At 51.1% G+C, this 17,419-nt stretch overlaps 7 protein-coding genes across 7 annotated transcripts; 3 read left to right on the forward strand and 4 right to left on the reverse strand.

Moving 5' to 3' along the window:
• Nucleotides 1-267: 267 nt before the first annotated feature.
• On the reverse strand, nt 268-4,737 carry GT037_004385 (uncharacterized protein; the record flags this gene model as incomplete). The annotated part of the gene is made up of 3 exons (XM_038929432.1): nt 268-1,166; nt 1,221-2,107; nt 2,159-4,737. The coding sequence occupies 3 exons, from the start codon at nt 4,735-4,737 to the stop codon at nt 268-270; spliced, it is 4,365 nt and encodes a 1,454-aa protein (XP_038787704.1).
• A 710-nt stretch (nt 4,738-5,447) lies between these two features.
• GT037_004386 (enth domain containing protein) lies at nt 5,448-7,642 on the reverse strand (the record flags this gene model as incomplete). Its single annotated transcript, XM_038929433.1, has 5 exons — nt 5,448-6,703; nt 6,750-6,861; nt 6,913-7,103; nt 7,271-7,511; nt 7,595-7,642. 5 exons carry the CDS (start codon nt 7,640-7,642, stop codon nt 5,448-5,450), a joined length of 1,848 nt encoding a protein of 615 aa, XP_038787705.1.
• Nucleotides 7,643-8,041: 399 nt separating this feature from the next.
• On the forward strand, nt 8,042-8,671 carry GT037_004387 (uncharacterized protein; the record flags this gene model as incomplete). The annotated part of the gene is made up of 2 exons (XM_038929434.1): nt 8,042-8,266; nt 8,324-8,671. 2 exons carry the CDS (start codon nt 8,042-8,044, stop codon nt 8,669-8,671), a joined length of 573 nt encoding a protein of 190 aa, XP_038787706.1.
• Nucleotides 8,672-9,452: 781 nt separating this feature from the next.
• On the reverse strand, nt 9,453-12,375 carry GT037_004388 (uncharacterized protein; the record flags this gene model as incomplete). The annotated part of the gene is made up of 3 exons (XM_038929435.1): nt 9,453-11,623; nt 11,673-11,809; nt 11,858-12,375. The coding sequence occupies 3 exons, from the start codon at nt 12,373-12,375 to the stop codon at nt 9,453-9,455; spliced, it is 2,826 nt and encodes a 941-aa protein (XP_038787707.1).
• Nucleotides 12,376-13,082: 707 nt separating this feature from the next.
• On the forward strand, nt 13,083-13,610 carry GT037_004389 (molybdopterin-converting factor subunit 2; the record flags this gene model as incomplete). The annotated part of the gene is made up of 1 exon (XM_038929436.1): nt 13,083-13,610. One exon carries the CDS (start codon nt 13,083-13,085, stop codon nt 13,608-13,610), a length of 528 nt encoding a protein of 175 aa, XP_038787708.1.
• A 1,039-nt stretch (nt 13,611-14,649) lies between these two features.
• On the reverse strand, nt 14,650-15,150 carry GT037_004390 (uncharacterized protein; the record flags this gene model as incomplete). The annotated part of the gene is made up of 1 exon (XM_038929437.1): nt 14,650-15,150. The coding sequence occupies one exon, from the start codon at nt 15,148-15,150 to the stop codon at nt 14,650-14,652; it is 501 nt and encodes a 166-aa protein (XP_038787709.1).
• Nucleotides 15,151-16,599: 1,449 nt separating this feature from the next.
• On the forward strand, nt 16,600-17,281 carry GT037_004391 (uncharacterized protein; the record flags this gene model as incomplete). The annotated part of the gene is made up of 3 exons (XM_038929438.1): nt 16,600-16,738; nt 16,788-17,055; nt 17,110-17,281. The coding sequence occupies 3 exons, from the start codon at nt 16,600-16,602 to the stop codon at nt 17,279-17,281; spliced, it is 579 nt and encodes a 192-aa protein (XP_038787710.1).
• Between the last annotated feature and the right edge of the window lie 138 nt (nt 17,282-17,419).

Genomic DNA, 17,419 nt, shown 5'->3' on the forward strand with positions numbered 1-17,419 from the left:
ACTGGTGTAGCTTAGGAAGTAGCAAAAAACAGTCGTCGATCAAACTTGATCTGAGTTTGTGTGATGAGCGGATATGTAGTGTATTCACCATAGCATCACGATTTGTTGCATCGCCAGAATGATTGGTGCTTCAGTTGTGACATCGTCATGAATTGGGACAGGTTAGGGTATTGTCGACAGAACAATCGATACAAGCATGACAGCAGGTCTTCAAACCACGTCCACCCTTTCACCTCCGTATGTGCTCCCATCACCGGCATAAAGGTCTTACTCATCATCATTATTCAACATAATGATAGGTCGCTTTCTCTTTCTGCCAGCACCCGGTCGTGCACCGCCCATCTTCGCTTTCGTCTTCTTGTCCTTCACCACAACCACCGGCGCCAAGTCTGAAATCCTCTTCCGTGGTCTGCCAGGCCCACGACGAGTTCTTGTGGCCACACTCCTCTCTGGCACAACCGCCTGCTCATCATCAGAGGCCGGCTCAGTTACATCTTCCTCTTCGTCATCCTCTTGCGTAGTCAAGACATATTCGTCGTTGTCTTCTTCAGTGTCCTGAACATACTGACTAGTCTGAGTACTCTGCGACTCAATGACGGCGGGGATGTCGGGGTCGCTTGCTTCTACTTCCGCATCTACGCCAGTGTCTGTGTCTGTGTTTGTAGAGTCATTCCTGCTGAGTGCTTCACGCATGGATTTCTTCGCTATCTTGCGTCCAGGTTCACCGGTCGCTGCCTTCCGTGCTTTCAGTGTTCCAGAATGCCTTTTCGTAGCAGCCTGCGCATCACTGGATTCTAGCATGGCTTGGGCCGCTGCGCGCTTAGCAGCTTTAACTTCTCTGGCCTTTGCTGTGGCGGCTAGGACACGTGAGCGATCCTCGATGGGCTGACTGCTGGTAAGTGACTGCCTCTTCTTTGTTTTTTGTTTGGTTTGCTTGACTGCGACGGCCTTAGCATTCGGCTGTTTGAACTGCGCAGTCTTCTCCTTGGGATAATTATAGTTGAAGTAGAGCTCGGTGCCTGCCTTTATATCTCTGGTCGCAAAGAGAGCAATGCGGAAAACTGTGTTGCAGAGCAGGTTCTTAGGGCTACAATTTGTGTACTTATCGTCAGCATTGTTGATAAAGCGTAGCTTGTTTCCCATATACGTGGCATCGACTTCTTGTTCTAGGCCATCGAGTCAGCAATCTGATACAAATTAGTGTGATTTTGAAGACTCACTTGAGTTCAACCGAAACAGGTACATCGTTTTCTGGTAGTCGTAAATGGTGACTCGCCGATCGCCTTCCTTGACCGAGATAGCTTCACCGGTATATTCGCCAATGTAATCGCCGCTTTTGATGTCTTCGCCCATGTAGAGTCCAAAACCGTGCACTTCGGAGTGGCCCAGCAACGTCTTCCGAGGAACACCTCTTTGGATCGCAACATTGCAACAGTTGCGTTCAATCACGTCGTCGTTGTATCGGTTCACTGGATCGAGGACTTCAGACGCTCCGCAAGCGCCGCAAAGGTCTGCATCGCACTCTCGGTTGAATTTGGCGCAGAGGCACGAGATGGTAAAACATGGGCGTTTTCCAGGTCCTATCGTGCAACTGCAACCAGGGAAGCGTCGATTGCATGTCCGCGAACATTTGCACGTCTTCTCACAATTGATGCCCTCCCGGAAGCACCGGCATTTCGCATCCTCACAAGTGCCTTCGTGTTTACATGGGAAGAACGGCTTTCGCTTTTCCCAATGCTGTGTCATGTCTTGCTGTAGCCACCAGTTTGCATTGAATTTACCGGGAGGCGGTTTTGCGCCCTTAGATGCAATCATTTCGGAATTCGGACAAGTATCAAAGGCGTCTGGGTTTGCAGGCAACTTGTAGTTGATGACCCTCTCGATATCAGAATCGTTGTCAAAGTGTGCAGGCAAGGGGCCTTCTTCGTGCTCATCTTCAGTATCATCTCCGCCGTAAGTCGAAATGCGGCGGGGAGTTCTTTTGGTCTCAGAGCCTCGTCGACTGGTGTCGTCAGTCGCTTGTGTGGCGCGATCCTCATCCTCAGAATCCGTTTTCCAGGAGTCTTCGGGTGCTTGTCTGATTTCACCATGGAGTAAGCAATTATGTCTGTCAAGAATGTTAGAGTTGCGTCTCCAAAGATCACACGATCAAACTCACTGATGGCAAACTCTACACAATATCTCCTTATAAGTGGATTGCCTGGCAGCTTGTCCACATGCAGTCTTCTTCGCTACGTGATTCTGAACGGCTTCCGATTGTCGAGCAAGGTACCAAATGCTAAACTCGCATTCTTGAAGAACCGCTGCACAAGCTGTTGCCGCAAGTCTCAGAGCACTGGTAGAAGGCTCTTTGAGCTGGGGCAAAAACTCCCGCCATTTCCTGTCATTCCGTTTGAATAGTACGTTTCTCTTTGGTACTCCATCTCGCTCGAACTCTTCAATGTCGTACCGCGATCGCTCAAGCACATGTGCTTCAAAGTGTTTACTGCCAGGTGCTAAATCGTTGATCTTGGTGATATTTCGTTCTGGTGCTAGCAACCAATACAAAATGTCATTCCACGCGATGCCTATCTCGGATAGGAAGACTTCTATAGCGTCTTTATAGAACCGACACTGTTCCTTGCGAAAGTCCAACGGGCCGTTTTCGTCATGTGTCATCTCGTAGATATATGGAAGCGTATCTAACAAGATCTCGCGACCGGTATAGTCCTCGTCCTGAAAGTAGGGTGTTGCGAGCAGCTTTGACTCATTGTCCGCGAGAATGTTGTTCCTCAAACTAACGTACTCCTTAAAGGGCGGTATCATAGGTGCGTCGCTTTTGTATTTTGTTGGAGGCGCAGCCAAACCAGATTTAGTTACTGTGTCTTTGGGTTTGGCTTTGACGTAAACTTCCTGACTCATATCTAACATACGTTTCGTGTTGGCGCTCCGGTCGAACGGTACCTGTATCGGAGACATGTCCTGGAAAGGAGAGGTGGTTTGTATGTATCTCTGTGGTAAGGTTGATTTTGGTGGACGCTTCTGCTTGCGGCTTCGAGCGCGAAGCTCCTGCTCTTGGAAAGTCCTTTGACGTAACATCTTGACCGAGACCAGGTATGCGTGTTCTTCATGTCGTTCCGCGAGATGACGCTTCAAACACTCTTCTACAGCCGAGCGAGTAGTGGTCAGCACGTTTGCCTGCAACGGAAGAGCCGTGCTTGCTTGACCGTCACTACGTCTGCCAAGCACCCCCGTGTTTTTGGGCTGTGCTTTACCACTCTGAATTACTTCGAACGATGCTGCGTTGGATGTGTTTGCCGGTATAGTATCTGAATCCGGCGGCAATACTCCAGACGCTTCGCCTGGCTCTACATACCCCTGAACTGAACGCTGCACAGTGGGGATAGCGGTACGAGACAGCGGAACGGTAGTGCTAAGGGCGCGCTCTGGTACAGCTTCCCGTGTTTCCTGATGAGATAGTAACGTCGGTGGGTTTGGAATTAAGTTGCGTTCTTCAGGTCCCTCAGGTTGAATGGATTCTTGCTCAACATGAACAGGATCGGTGTCGAAGACAATGTTAATGTCACCTGGTGGATCTTTGCTCTGGCTTCGATGCGTTATAAGAGGCGACGCGAGTCTCGTGTCGCTCAAGCCTGCATCAGGACGATCTGAGAGAACCTCTGGCGTCTCTTTCTCGTTACCCGGAAGGTGATGCGGTAACCTGACAGGGAGACTTGCTTTGGAGAATCCATCATTCCTCCGTTTCACTGATTTGATGGCTTTTTTGTTCCGTGGCAGTTTCAGAATTGCTGACACGCTCGGGCTGGGTGCTTTCGCAGTCACTGGAATTGCCATATTGTTGTCGTCGCCATCCAGTCCTGCGTGGTCGCGCACAGAAGCCGTGTTTACGCGATTAGGGAGGAGGGTCCGTTCACGGTGATTATCGGCAACATCCCTGATTGGCTCCATGGGTAGAGGTTCAACATGGCTCAAAACGGGCGCAATCGCGTCACTCGAAGTAGCGAGGGCTGAATTTGTGCTGTACGTAAGCTCAATGACACGTCTGTTGGTTTCCGCGATTGCAGGTGCCGTAGCGCTTCGATCTGACCTCGCTTTCAGTATGTTCAACGGCCAGGAAAGAGGTTGTGCAGACCCAGAGAGTACCACGCTTGGTTCCGGTAGCTTTGTGACTGGCAGTTGGGGCCCGTATGGTGAGCGATACACTGGGGTAGCTAAATATGAGGATTCCATAAGAAAAGGTTGGTCCAGACCGGTTTGTTGAACAGGCCCAGGGGGCTTGGCTCGCTGAGGGAGCACAGCTTCGTGATGCGTATTAGATTGCGATATCGGCTTTTGTGTTGTATCAGCCGGAAGTTGATCGTCTCTAGTACTTGCTTTGTGTTGCGTTATCCCTCCTAATGCTGCCGCTTCTTCGTTGATTACAAGGTCAGCAACGCCGGCAGGCTCTGCAGGCGACGTCTTTTCCCTCGCTTGTTTTGCAAGATTGCTATCTCTTGTATTGCCACCTCTCTCAGACATATCGTTGCCTAGGTTCCTCACACTCCTTTGTTTTGCTTGTCTCTTTGCGGCAGCTAGCTTCCATTCAGCTGCAGCTTCCCGTTCATGGGATACCTCTTCAATGCCATCTTGTTCAAGTGTCTGACGATTCCGCCGCCGTAATATGGGACCAGGTACATAGCTAGACGGTTCATCGTCATCCAAAATGATGGGAGCGTCAAGAGACCCGTTGGGTCTCATCGTTGAAGACGCAGATGCGAATTTGCAAGCGCGAGCGGGCAACTTTGTGCTTTATCAATACTGTCATGAGAGTCGGTGATAGGGACGACAGGGATCGTGATCATGCTGCAGTTTGTATAATGCAACTTGAAGCGAGTGGGGCTGTTGTGGCGGATTTGAAGTCTGGGATTGAAGGTGAGGGCAGTCGCGCTAAATCTACGGTTACGCGTCGGCACGTGGCTTCTATTACCCTAGCGTTCACGAAGACGGCAGCGACGGCTGTGTAATCTCCACCATCGTGACTCTTGAGTTAGACGTACACTCGAGATATAGTCAACTGTTGATTCAAATAAGACAAGCAGCATAACACGTTAGTGCGACGGTAATTATGTATTGCATTTGCAAGGGGCTCCTCCTTCCTTGAATCCACCCAGCTGCCCAACGAAACTATCAAATCGTAGATACATGATCTATCACAAAATAGCCCAGTCTGTCCTCCGAGCATCTGAGGTTGAGCGGACTTCCAACGCTCCTTCATAGCGACCGATGTATGCACACCCAGCTTTGCGCAGTGCGGCATGATTATGTGCAACCAAGTACGTAATAATTACAGCGGCAGGCAGTTGAAACGCCATTCCAATGAAAATAATAGCTTCAAACGTGTCACGCGAACTAGCCTTTAGACCTATTAGATCCCAAAGCTCATCACTGATCCATCAACCCGTTCGATTCTAGCCAAGGAAATTCTGCTGTTGTTGCTGACCAGGTCGTGGGAAGACACTTGTTGTAGGTACTTGGTCCAAGCTCATCCCGCCCATTGTACCTTGTGAACCTGCATTTTGCCAGCCTTGACCTGTTTGCTGGTTGACGAAAGCGCTCTGTCGGAAAGGGTTGGTACTGCCGGTCGCATGCACTGTCAAACCACCCTGTGAAGGCGCAGCACTTTGTGGAGAAGGCTGCCGTGCAAATGGGTTCGTGCCTGTAGGCGTTGGTTGTAATGGCTGCATGGGTTGCTGTTGCTGCATGGCGGTAAATGGTGATTCTTGGATGGGTGACATTGAGTAAGGCGGAGAGTTAACGGGGGATTGCGATTGTGGTGAAAACCCAGTGTTGTGTTTTGCGAACGGATTCGTGGATGAACGGTTGAGCGAACCTGTGCTGGTAGGGCTGGTAAGCATCTTGGGCTCGGCACTAGGTAACATCGACTGTCGAAATGGATTTGTTGATGTTTGTTGTGGCTGCAGAGGTTCGGAAATTGTGGGAATCTGCATCTGCTGCTGTTGTGAGTAATCAGGCATACCACCTTGTGGTATTGATGGCATGGTGTTCTGCACGCCAAAAGGCTGCGGGGAATAGCCTCCGAAGCCCGCGCCTGTAAATTGTTGTTGGATCTGAGGTGCCTGCATCTGCGGCGCCTGTGGTTGCTGTTGCATCTGGAATGGGTTGGTACTCTGCCCGTTCTGCATTGGAAAGGGCTGCTGCTGTTGGGGAAAGCCCATATTCGCAGTCTGCTGTGGAGCTTGGAAGCCTGTTTGTTGGGGGTACTGCTGCATCATCGGTTGCGTGGCCATGGTCTGTTGGTTGTCCTCGAGTGATGCAAAGAGATCAATTAGAGGGGCGCTAGATGAAGGCTTCGCTGGCGCCGCTGGTGGTTGACTGCTAGCAGTATTTGAGGATGCAGCTACGGGCTTCGAATCGATGGGTTTGCTGGCGCCATTGGTAGGCTTACCACCATTCTTCTTGGCTTCCTTCTCGGCGATGTACTGCCGTCGGTTGATCTCGAAGTCCTTATCGTTTAAGTATTCTTCTAGAGATGCTGCTAGACTGGTAGGGGCATGCTTGATCTTGGGGATCTCCAGTCTTGTCGAGTGTTCGTGCGCTCTTGCAAGGCTGAGGTATTGAACAACAGCTTCAGTCTGCTTGACGAATGTGCGATATACTGCCAGGGCACGCGTTGCATCTGGTTTGGATAGTTCAAAATAGTGTTCTGTTTAATTAGTACACTGCAACCCAAGTACGTTTGCTGAACCCACCGAGAATGTTGATAGTGCCCTCGTTCATAACGTGGAAGAGCACCAATAAATCCATCGTGAGCAGTCGGAACGCTGTCATGGTAATTTCGTTTTCTGGTTCGTCGTCGAATGGCTATATAAAGTCAAACCAGCAAGGGATGTGGTTGGGCATAGCTGCACATACCTGACACTTGAGCAATGATCTGATCTGATCCTGCACACTCTCTGCCTCACGAAGAAGGCCTTTTTCTACAGTGAGCCGCTTAAGCCGCCCCTCGCCGCCGCGCACGTAGTCGACTTTGGTGGCGCCATATTCGATCGCTCGACGTAGCAGGTATTCGGAGTAGGTCCGGATGTTATGTCCCTGGGTCTGTACTATTGCACGCAATGTTAGCACTTTGTATACGCCTTTAGTCGCGAGCCAAACCACATCCGCCCAAACTCACAGGACATTGGGCGACGTGCTTGCTGCCCAACTCGTGTCCGTGATAGAGGTGCATGAGCCTGGACACGTGTGCCTGGGACGAAGTCTCAAGACATACCCTCTGTAAAATGGTTGATGGCCAGCTTTCTGTGCGGGTTTTGCGCCAGAAACTTGAGCGTAACCTCGGGCTCTCCCTCTCTTATCATGAGATGTACGATGATCAAGCTCTTGAATACGATGGTCCATGTCGAGTCGCGCAATCGGTTCGTAAGGGCGCGGAAGATCTCAGCGACACCAGCTTCGCCGGCATGCGTCGCGACGAGGATGTGTTCGACATACTTGGACTTGGGTGCTGCGAGCTGCGAGACTTGTCAGTTTGCTGTGACGGCGCAACGAGTCCCAATGACGTGAACGGGAGAAGGGCGGGCAGGCGCATAGCTACCTTGATCTTGGTGCCACCCTTGACACTCTTCTCAAAGGAGCTGGCCATGAGTTGCTATGGATACTGTCGCTCAGACAGATCGCTGCCCGGTTGGGCCGCTGGCTGTGTGTTGCCGTTGGTGTTACCGTGGGTTGCGGGTGTCCTGGCTATGTGTCGCAATGGAGAGCTCGGGTGTTCCTAGGACAGCATTACGGCGCGGGTGGAAGGATAGGAGACGTCGCGTTATCAATAGAAGTGAGGTTAGGCCCGTGGATGTCAAGGCCCGAGGAGCATGTCCGTTATTAGAGTGGACCGGGGTAGGGTGAGTGAAGCAGGGCGCATGGTGGAGCTTGCGCTTGCGTCGGTCCTGCTGCGAACGATGGATCGGCGGAGGAGCGTCATCGTGTCCCGCCCACGCTTCCCCTCGCAAACACTGAAACTTTGCAAAACATCACCAAGCCATTCACCATGTCTGCCTCGCCACCCCCCGAGGAGAAGAACAAGGCCGACGCTGAGGCGCGCGCAAAGGAGCTGGCCGAGCAGGCAGCGCTGCCCTACAAATGGGACCAGACCATCAAGGACCTCGACATCACAATCACCATTGATGCCAAGTACAAGGGAAAGGACCTGGTCGTCGACATTGGCCGCAACAAGCTCAAGGCCGGCATCAAGGGCCAGGAGCCCTTCATTGACGTTCGTCGCTTCCTATCCTGTCTGCAGGTAGCCTGCGCTGACTAACGCCTTCTCCAGGGCGAGCTGCCTCATCCCATCCGCGTCGACGACTCCACCTGGACACTGGCCTCGGTCGGGTCGCAGAAGGAAATCTCCATCCACCTCGACAAGGTGAACCAGCTCGAGTGGTGGGCACACGTAGTCACAACCGCGCCAAAGATCGACACGTCCAAGATCCAGCCCGAGAACAGCAAACTAGGCGACCTCGACGGAGAGACACGGGGTATGGTAGAGAAGATGATGTTTGACCAGAGGCAGAAGGAGGCAGGAAAGCCGACAAGTGACGAGCAGAAGAAGGCGGATATCTTGGAGCAGTTCAAGAAGCAGCATCCTGAGATGGATTTCTCCAATGCGAAGATGGGTTGATGAGGCGACGGTACATGAGATATGCCGCTACAGAAAAGCAAAGGGAAATAGACTCCTGAGATGGAAGCCTATACACTACAGAAGAGGATGGAGCAAACAACGCTCCAGCGGATCTGGAGATCACGTCGTCAACCAAATTGGCGAAAGAAGATGCCAGATGGATTGCACCGACTTTAGCTCCGTCGAATTGACTAATCAAAGCCTCGTTGTGTTTACTTCTGAAGGTATGCATCGTGTTATTCTTCGTCAGCACATGAATGTAGAATACTACGAGTGGCGATGGGCAGAAGGAAGTACCAAGGTCGATACCGTCAACTTGATATTATAGCGTGCAGGAAACAGGGAGGATCTGATCGTCTGAGTGGCCAAACAACAGTTTCCCCCCTGTCAAGAAGGAGCGAGCTTTTCTCAGGCTGTACCCAGCATCTGTTCGTCACGCCTTCCCAAACATTACTGCCAAGCCCCACACGTTAACGATATCAAGCCTCTCAAACGTACGCTCATGGCATCGTTGCAAACTGTCCGTCACTAGCATTTCGCAAACTTTGACGTTCCTACCCAAGAACTGGAAGGGACAAGGGGACAGGAAACATGAGTCTCGCACATGAACAGGAACGACAGCAGAGCATGGCTGGAAGACAAGAACGTAGCTCTAGCGTGCCATTGCCACGAGTCACAGCATAGCCATCACAAGTCCCATGCTCCCACGATAGGCATGTTACGTCTTTTCAAAATCGTTCAGAGAAGAGTATTCGTGCTATCAATTCAAACCGGTGTTTCATCACATATTTCCTCTCTCCCTACTCCCCTCATCATCCTTCCCATCGATAACCGGCGCCTCAACGACAAGCAACTCCTCTCCCATGCCAAAAGGCTGCAGGTTCTGATTCTGACTCGCCCGCCTCTGATGCGCACTAAGATTCAAACTCGGTTGTCTCTGTCTGCGTTTCGGTAACGGTGGAGGCGGCGTTGCTAATTCGTTACTAGCAGCACTGCTCTTCCTTCTGCGCATCTCACGAAAAACATCCTCTCCGTCGTTTTCTTCTCCAGCATTGTTACCACCGCCAGTCCTAGCGTCCTGGTCTGGGAAATGCGCGGCTGGTAGGAGGGAGGCCGTACCCAAGGAAGCTGTACCTAGCGATGCTTTTGGGCTTTCAATGAGGTCCTCCACTGATCTTTTGCTGGAAACGACAGGCGAGTTGGTAGTAGGGGCGACGGGTTTCCGTTTTGTGAGATTAGCAAATGTATTTGAGGCGGCGGCGGGGATGGCCCAGGTCTGTCTCTTCTCGTTCTTGGGGTGCGGGAGAGGTGTGCCCGGGGGTGGGAGGGGCTGGCCTCTGCCCATGGGTTCTGTGTGGGATTTGGAGATTGAGAGGTTTGACTGAAGCTGCGGACGGGCGTCCAAAGACGACGACGATGATGAGTCATGATCTGGATTTGGGCCTTCAGATGTCGGTGGTCTATTGTTGGTATTGGCGTTGGGCTTGGTGTTCTGCTTGGCTGCGAGCCAATTCCTGGCCGCTGCTGTGGCGGAGTTGAGGGACTGATTGATCGTTTGTTTCTTCGTCGCCATATTGCTTGCTCCTGCTGCGGCGGCTGCGGCCGCGGCGATCTCTTGTGCGGTTAGCTCTTTCGACCTGGTCCGCGAATGCTCTGTGATTGGGACCGGTGCAGATGCAGTGCTTTCTGCGTAGATTGATGCAGCAGAAGTGTCCTCTGAGGAACTCTCTGATGACTCCGTTGTCTTGCGCGCGCTCTTGGGTCGTACGGGCGACTTCGTAGGCAACGTGACAGGAAGTGATCTTACACTTGTCGGTGTCATGGTGCGGTCATGTGCAATCTCAGCAGAAGCATTCGACGAGTCAATCTTCACCTGAGCGACAGACGATGAAGACCGCATCGCCCGCGGTCTCACTGAAGAAGATGACTTGTGATCCGTCGAGGACGATATGCCAGTGCCGACCTCTTCCGAATCAACGCTTGATGCAATAGAGAAGTGCGCACTTGCCAAGTCAGCCTTCTCATCGAGTTTCTCAGCATCCGAAATCGCGGTCTCAAGTGTAGCTTCATCCTGCTTGATCTTGTCCGTGTCTTCCTCGTCTTCCTTTGCACTATCTTCCCAGATACCGCCTCTTATGATCTGCGCGATAGTATCGGTAAACGGCATGTCATCCCAATTAGGCAACACCAACGTCTCGTTCACCACTTCTCGTATGCGGCCCTCGATAGCCCTGAGAACAACACCATATGTAATCTGACGCGAACTCACGATTGGCTCAAGTGAGAACTCCATCTTAGGTGGTGTTTCAAACGTCATCCAGAGTCTGTTACTTGGTGGAGGTTTCACTCTGATGAGGATATGACCATCAAGCCTTTTTAACACAGTAGCCAACACGAGTGTCACCTCGCGAGCTTTGAATCGAGTCCCTAAGTCGATCCGAACGGTAGCCGAAATCTCGATGCGGAAGTTCCCTTTGTAGCTAACATCTGCCTCCACAACAAGGTCACCATCAACAGTCAGCTCCTTGAGTTTGGGATTCGTGATAAAAGGCGGAAGAGTGCCCATGTCGACCTTGCGTAGCTGTACACTGCTAATAATAGCCGGCTTCGGAACGCGCGCGATCTTCTTGTTGATCTTACTCGCGATAAAGTCTTTAACTTGCGAGGTCTTGTATAGAGCCAAGAACACTCTGCCGATCAGCGCATTGATCCAGCGAGTATGGAGATTCTCTTCCGAGGCATGCAACTGCTGCACTAGCTTGACAAGATCGGGTGTATCGAATTTGAGTGGAACGAATGGATGGTCTGTATCCGTAGGGTCCTTCTGATTTTCTTGAGCGTTTAGCATTGCGTGGTAAAAGTCTTCCTTCTCAGAACAGTTGTCGGAGAACAAATAGAAGCCTTTCGCCGCGTCCGTGCCATTATTGTCCAGCTGCCGGATTAGCCGAATGCCTGGATATATCAGTATTGCAGAATTATAGATCCTAGTATGAAGGCATACAGTTTCGCTTGATCCATAGCTCGCCCTCTGGTATGCGCTCTCCACCTCCATATATATCTACTTTGTAATGCGCAAGCGATATGACGTGTCGTACTTCAAGCTGATCCTCGTTGTCGTATAGCATCAGGTGTCCAAGGCTGCTCTGCATTAGTCCGACTTTGCGCGTTTGGGATGTATAAACATACCGTAAGACAACATAGAAGACGTTGCGGGCCTTTTTGTTCTTTACATTCGTTGCTTCTATCGAAGGACTTGTGGTCTTATTTCTGTCAAATATGCCTCTGTATATGGATTGATAGACGCTCGGGCTTTCCACGGCTACTACAGCACCGGCTGGCGTTGTTCGATCTGGGGGTTTGCCATTGACACCCCCTGGTACGTACTCTCGGCATACTGCGAAGTATCCAGCACATGCATCCGGCTCGTGAGTCCTGCCCTTTAGCTTCTCCAGTATCTCATCATCTATACCCATACCCAGATGCACGTTATCGCTGTCCTTCCCGTGTGTGGATCCATTCGACTTCCTACGTTGTCCTGAAGCTGTCCCGTCCTCTGTATTGGCGGTGATGCTTTCCTGTCCAACAGGGCTGGTTCCCAGAAGCCAGACGGCCACAAGTACAGCGGGCAGAAGGGTCAGCCCTCCGACGAGGTAGCCCCATACGAATATCTTGAATGCGGCTCCATACCCCCAGTCCCCGCTCATCTTGGGTTATGTCTTATGCTGTATTGTGGACCATCCCTCGCCATATATATAAGTTCGCGAGGGCTTTCGTTCGTTCGTGGATAAAAGGCGGTTTCGTGTATGCGTTGGAAATGTAGGTCGAGAGGTATTCGGCTAACACGGCGCGTCGAGACAAGCAGGGGAGCGAATGACGTTGGCGGCTATAGAAGGAATGCAGGGGCCCGTTCGTGTACGTTGCGCGAATGTCTAGTCAGAGGACTTAGGCAACAAGGCAATAAGGTGTTCACGAAGACTAGTAACCTCGGACTTGGCTCGCAGTGAAAGCAGTCGTTCGACGCGAGCTAGAGCTATGGTACGAGCGGGGCCGGAGTTAACGCTCCACGTGTGAGGATGCAGGTCGTTGATCGGCGCTAAGATAATGTCCCGCGCTGCTATCGCTATGACGGCATCTTCGACATTTCACCAGCACGTTTTTGGCAAGGACCAGTACCCTCGAATTCGACATCCCAAAAATCCTAAGATTGTGCTAGTATTACGAGTTCGCTAAAAGTAAGTAAATCCCATACACAGCTCGATATCTATGGCGTGGCGGAAGTGAGTCAGCGATGGTGGGGGTTGTATCTTCTTGCTCTACCTAGGCATATTGTAGCGTATTTATATAAATTTTGAAAGGGTACGAGCTAACCATCAGACAACACCCAGGCATACAGCGCCGGTCTCTCACCAACATGGCAACCACAGAATCTCAATCTTACAATCCGGACATACCGGCAGACCCTGTGACCAAGACCACAGACACCATCCATGTCGAACTCACTCCGCACGATCTAGACTCCTTGTCAGCAACAAGATTTGTCCGTTCTCCATCCGCAGGCGCAACTGTTCTATTCATAGGCACGACTCGCGACTCTTTTAACAACGAGCCTGTTTCATCTTTGGCCTACACTTCTTACGCTCCCCTTGCCATCAACACACTCTTCAAGATCGCCACATCAATCCTCACAAAACACTCATGCACTAAGATCGCCATCATTCATAAGTTGGGTGAATGTCCAATTGGCGAGGAGAGCATTGTCATTGCAGTATCGTCACCGCACCGCCAGGCCGCATGGAGAGCTGGTGAGGAAGCATTGGAGGAGACGAAGGACAAAGCTGAGATCTGGAAGCTCGAAAGGTTCGAGGGAGGTGAGGGTGTTTGGAGAGCAAATAGAGACGGGCAAAAAGGTGTCAAGGTTGAAGATGGAAAACCTTCATGATGGAGAGAACTCTAAGTCGGATGCCATCCCCAAATGAACTCTTGAAACCTGGAAGTTTGCCGATTGCTGAGCTTTTATGGATTATTCTGTGATACCACCTGCCAGGTGTGCTGGGCGACATCTGTTGAAGGGTCGGTAAGATATACAACAAGTCGCGCAGAGGATTCAACCTTAAAGTGGTGCGTTAAGGTGATGGGTTTTCAGCCCCAGGATGATGAAGCTTAGTGAAAGAGTAAGCCATGTAAGCTTATGGTGCACGATTACAATGGAAAAGCCCTTGTTTGAGCCAATGTTCCTATCTTTGCGCTGACGACATAAGTCGTGAACATAAGCACAAATGTATTCACTCGCCATGTTGACCGAGTGCGGGGCTACTTGAACACGTGAACTTGCATGTGTGCAGCAATGCAGCTGTTCCAATTTTGTACTAGAAGAACGCTCATCGTAGACCATTGTGTACCAGGGTTATGGCTCTAGGCACCAATGTGATGTCAAAACAAGCAGCAGTCAAGTAGCACAAATTCCAGAGCCTCGCGAAAATTGCCTGTTAAGACCCGCTTTAGCCGAGACATGGCTGAGTGAGTGAATGTTAGAAATGAGACATCCCTCATCGATGTCACGTTCAGCCCAGATTGTGAGACATATCTGTGTACCCCTCCTATTGAGCTTTGGACCGACCTGAGAGCAATTCGGAGTCGTTGAGCGTCCATCTTCTAAGCCATTGAACGAGCATCTTTCATATAACTGGATCGAAAGTTGGCGCGTTCATCCTCCACATTCCAGCGCGGCAGTCTGCATGTGACGCACTAACACCAACAGCCTGTATGATCTACGACATGTTGATAGTACAGAAAAATCTCGACTTGGCATGAGGCGGACTAGTTCATTAGGCTCGGGATGCTGTGCCTTGGGTGCGAATGCTCATCCGATGAGGCATTGAGAGATTACCGCAGCTGTGTTACCATGCGCGGCTGGTAGTGCCCAGCCTTTTCATTGCATACACTATTCTTACAATCGTACTCGTACACGTCTACAGTCGTTATTGGTTCTTCTTAGAATCATCCTGCTCGTCCTCCTCTATTATTCGCATCTGACCGGAGGCTATTATCATCTCGCTGATGCTATTTGGTATATCATCTTCAGATTCGTAGATTCGGTCGTAATTCAAGCGGCTCCGTAGAACTGCCCGAGCTTCTCTCAGGTTGGCAATATCAAAGGTCCACATTGCACCACCTAATGCCATGATTCCGACGCTGGCACAGTTCATCGTTGCCAGGTTCAGAGCCTGACAGGCATCTGAGAAGGGACTAAAGTATTCGTGCGGGTTCGTGTTCGCTTCATAAAACTTTGGCATAACACGAAGCTGCCGTCTCCATACAGCCTTCCGCGTTATTGCAGTTGATGCCAGTAGGCAGGCGCTCCCGAGGAAGTATATCGAAAGTTGGCGTAACGATCGTGGAGATGTAATGGGTGTGCCTTCGTACGCGCGTTCAGCCGCCCGTGTAGGCGGTTTGGCCGGCGCAGCTGCTGGTTGGCTCATCGTTCTCGAGATCGGAGTCTTCTGGAGAGTTCACATCAACTACTACAGTCGTGCTGCAAGTAATCTGGGGCGATCTATCGTGTGACTGCAGGACTAGCGTCGCATATCGAATTCGTTGCGGACCCCCGAGCGCGTCCTTGCTGACGAAGAGCTAGAATTCGCGCTTGCCGATCGTCGTACAATCGAGATCGTATGGCGAAGATACCCGGAACGGTTGATTTATTAGACAGAGAGGTGGGGTCGTGAGGCAATGGCAGAGGTGATGTGTTCGCCAGCGGGCATCACAAAAAAGTTGTGATGGAAGCCGCGGTCGGTGGGTCTCGGGCCGTGCGCCCAGAAACCCCACAATGGCTGGACCCTCGTCGTGCATCACAACATCTCCCTGCCATCTGCAAACAGGCTCCCATGTGCACAGCGCACTCGACCCGACGCGTAGATTGCTAGCTGTCGAACAACAACAACGTCGATCGAGAATTGGGAAGTGCTCCAGCCGCACGTGCATCATACCACGCATCATTTCCCGCAATGAATCTGGACGACAAGACGACTCGATGTTGAACTGCAGCGCTGCAGTGATCATCACTAGGAATATCCCGTCGAACTAGTCGGTAGCTTCCAATCAAGAGCGAGGGACTCAGCCTACGGTTCCATGTCGTTCAGCCACTCCAGCCACTACAACGGGTTCCGGGCTCCCGGGATTCTTACATGGAACTATGAGTAAACACACCACACAAACATGCATGACGTATGGCATGTTCCTCTAACCACGCACTTCTTTATGGAATCTCTCAAGATACTGCTGTATACACTGTTGTACATCCATGTCACAAAAATACTCAGGCCGTTTGATCCCCTGAAACAGGCTACTTTTTTCTTTGTCATTATTCATTCCATACCGCATAACGCTTTGAGATGCATTTCGATGTCTATCGCATGAAGGGAAATTTCCAAGGCTTACGCATGCATAACAAGTATGTTGGCACTGGTAGTCCTCGCAACCGGGGGGGGGGCTAAAAGATCATGGTGGAGTCCTGACTGCATGCATGTATACTCCCATGGCACGACGTGATCTAGGCCTGCATCAGCATGCTTGGCCTATTCCTGTCTCTTCTTAGTTTTCATGCAGTACATTCTCCGCAGTGCCTATCTCTCTAAGCCATACTGTAAGATGTACAAGGCTCTGCGGATCGCGTTGTCGATCACCCGGATGCTGCGGGAGAACGACATTGCTTCTTTGGCCCAACGCTCAACAAGAAACGCGAGATGATACACTGGAGACACGAGCTTTGAGGAGCTGGGCTCAACTATAAAGCGAATCTATGATCCCCTTCGAAATCATCATCAGCCTTCAGCGTCTGCAACGATCTATCCAATAGTCCAATCCTTCAGATCTATACACATCGTCACTCGCTTTCCCAAGGCCCAGATCACTCTCGTCTCTAGCCGAAAATGCTCTTCAACAACCTCGTCGCGCTCGTTGCTTCGGCTTCCCTGGTTGCTGCTTTGCCCGGCTATCCTGGACCGGCTAAGTCTTCCGCCGGATATGAGGCTCCTCCCCCTGAGAAGGAGACTGGAACCTGCACTGCATGTATGTATGCCAATGCCGCTTTGTATGGTCTTGAATTAACTCTTCATAGCTGCATGGACTACCTCTAGTGTCGGAGAGTACGAAACTACCTGGTTGTCTACCAAGACTGAAGTCGTTCCGGTCACCACTGTCACCGAGATGCTCCACACTACTACGGAGCCCTGCCCATACACCACTACTGGTGCTAGCACGAAGACTCTGACCGACTACACTACCCACTTTGACACCAAAACCTACTCGACTGTAACAACCATCTACAACACCGTTGTGGAAAGCGAAGTCAAATCGTCTACCAAGTGCGAGACCGTGCCATATGTGTAAGTGTCCATCTACTCTCGCCCAAGATGATCTTCTGGCTCACATTTGCATAGCTCCACCGGTACTTCCTACAAGACTAGCGTCGCCACTGCTAAGGAGACCATTACATCCTCCAAGACCGCTACGGCCGTCATTACGGAAACTGCGAAGAAGCCAACCACTTACATCTCCACTGGCACAACCACAGTCTGCACCACTAAGGAGGGCTACGGCGGTGGCTACTAAGTCCGAAAACTACAGTATGGCGGAAGCTAGCACTGATGTCCACGGGATCGATGGCCACACAAAAGTCAAGACATGTATCGCTCCTCATGATTGCAACGTTGTTAATAGAGGTGGGATCACGTCACCTTTCAATTCTTT

The sequence above is a fragment of the Alternaria burnsii genome, assembly GCF_013036055.1.
Source record: "Alternaria burnsii strain CBS107.38 chromosome Unknown 698, whole genome shotgun sequence".
NCBI lineage: Eukaryota > Fungi > Ascomycota > Dothideomycetes > Pleosporales > Pleosporaceae > Alternaria > Alternaria burnsii.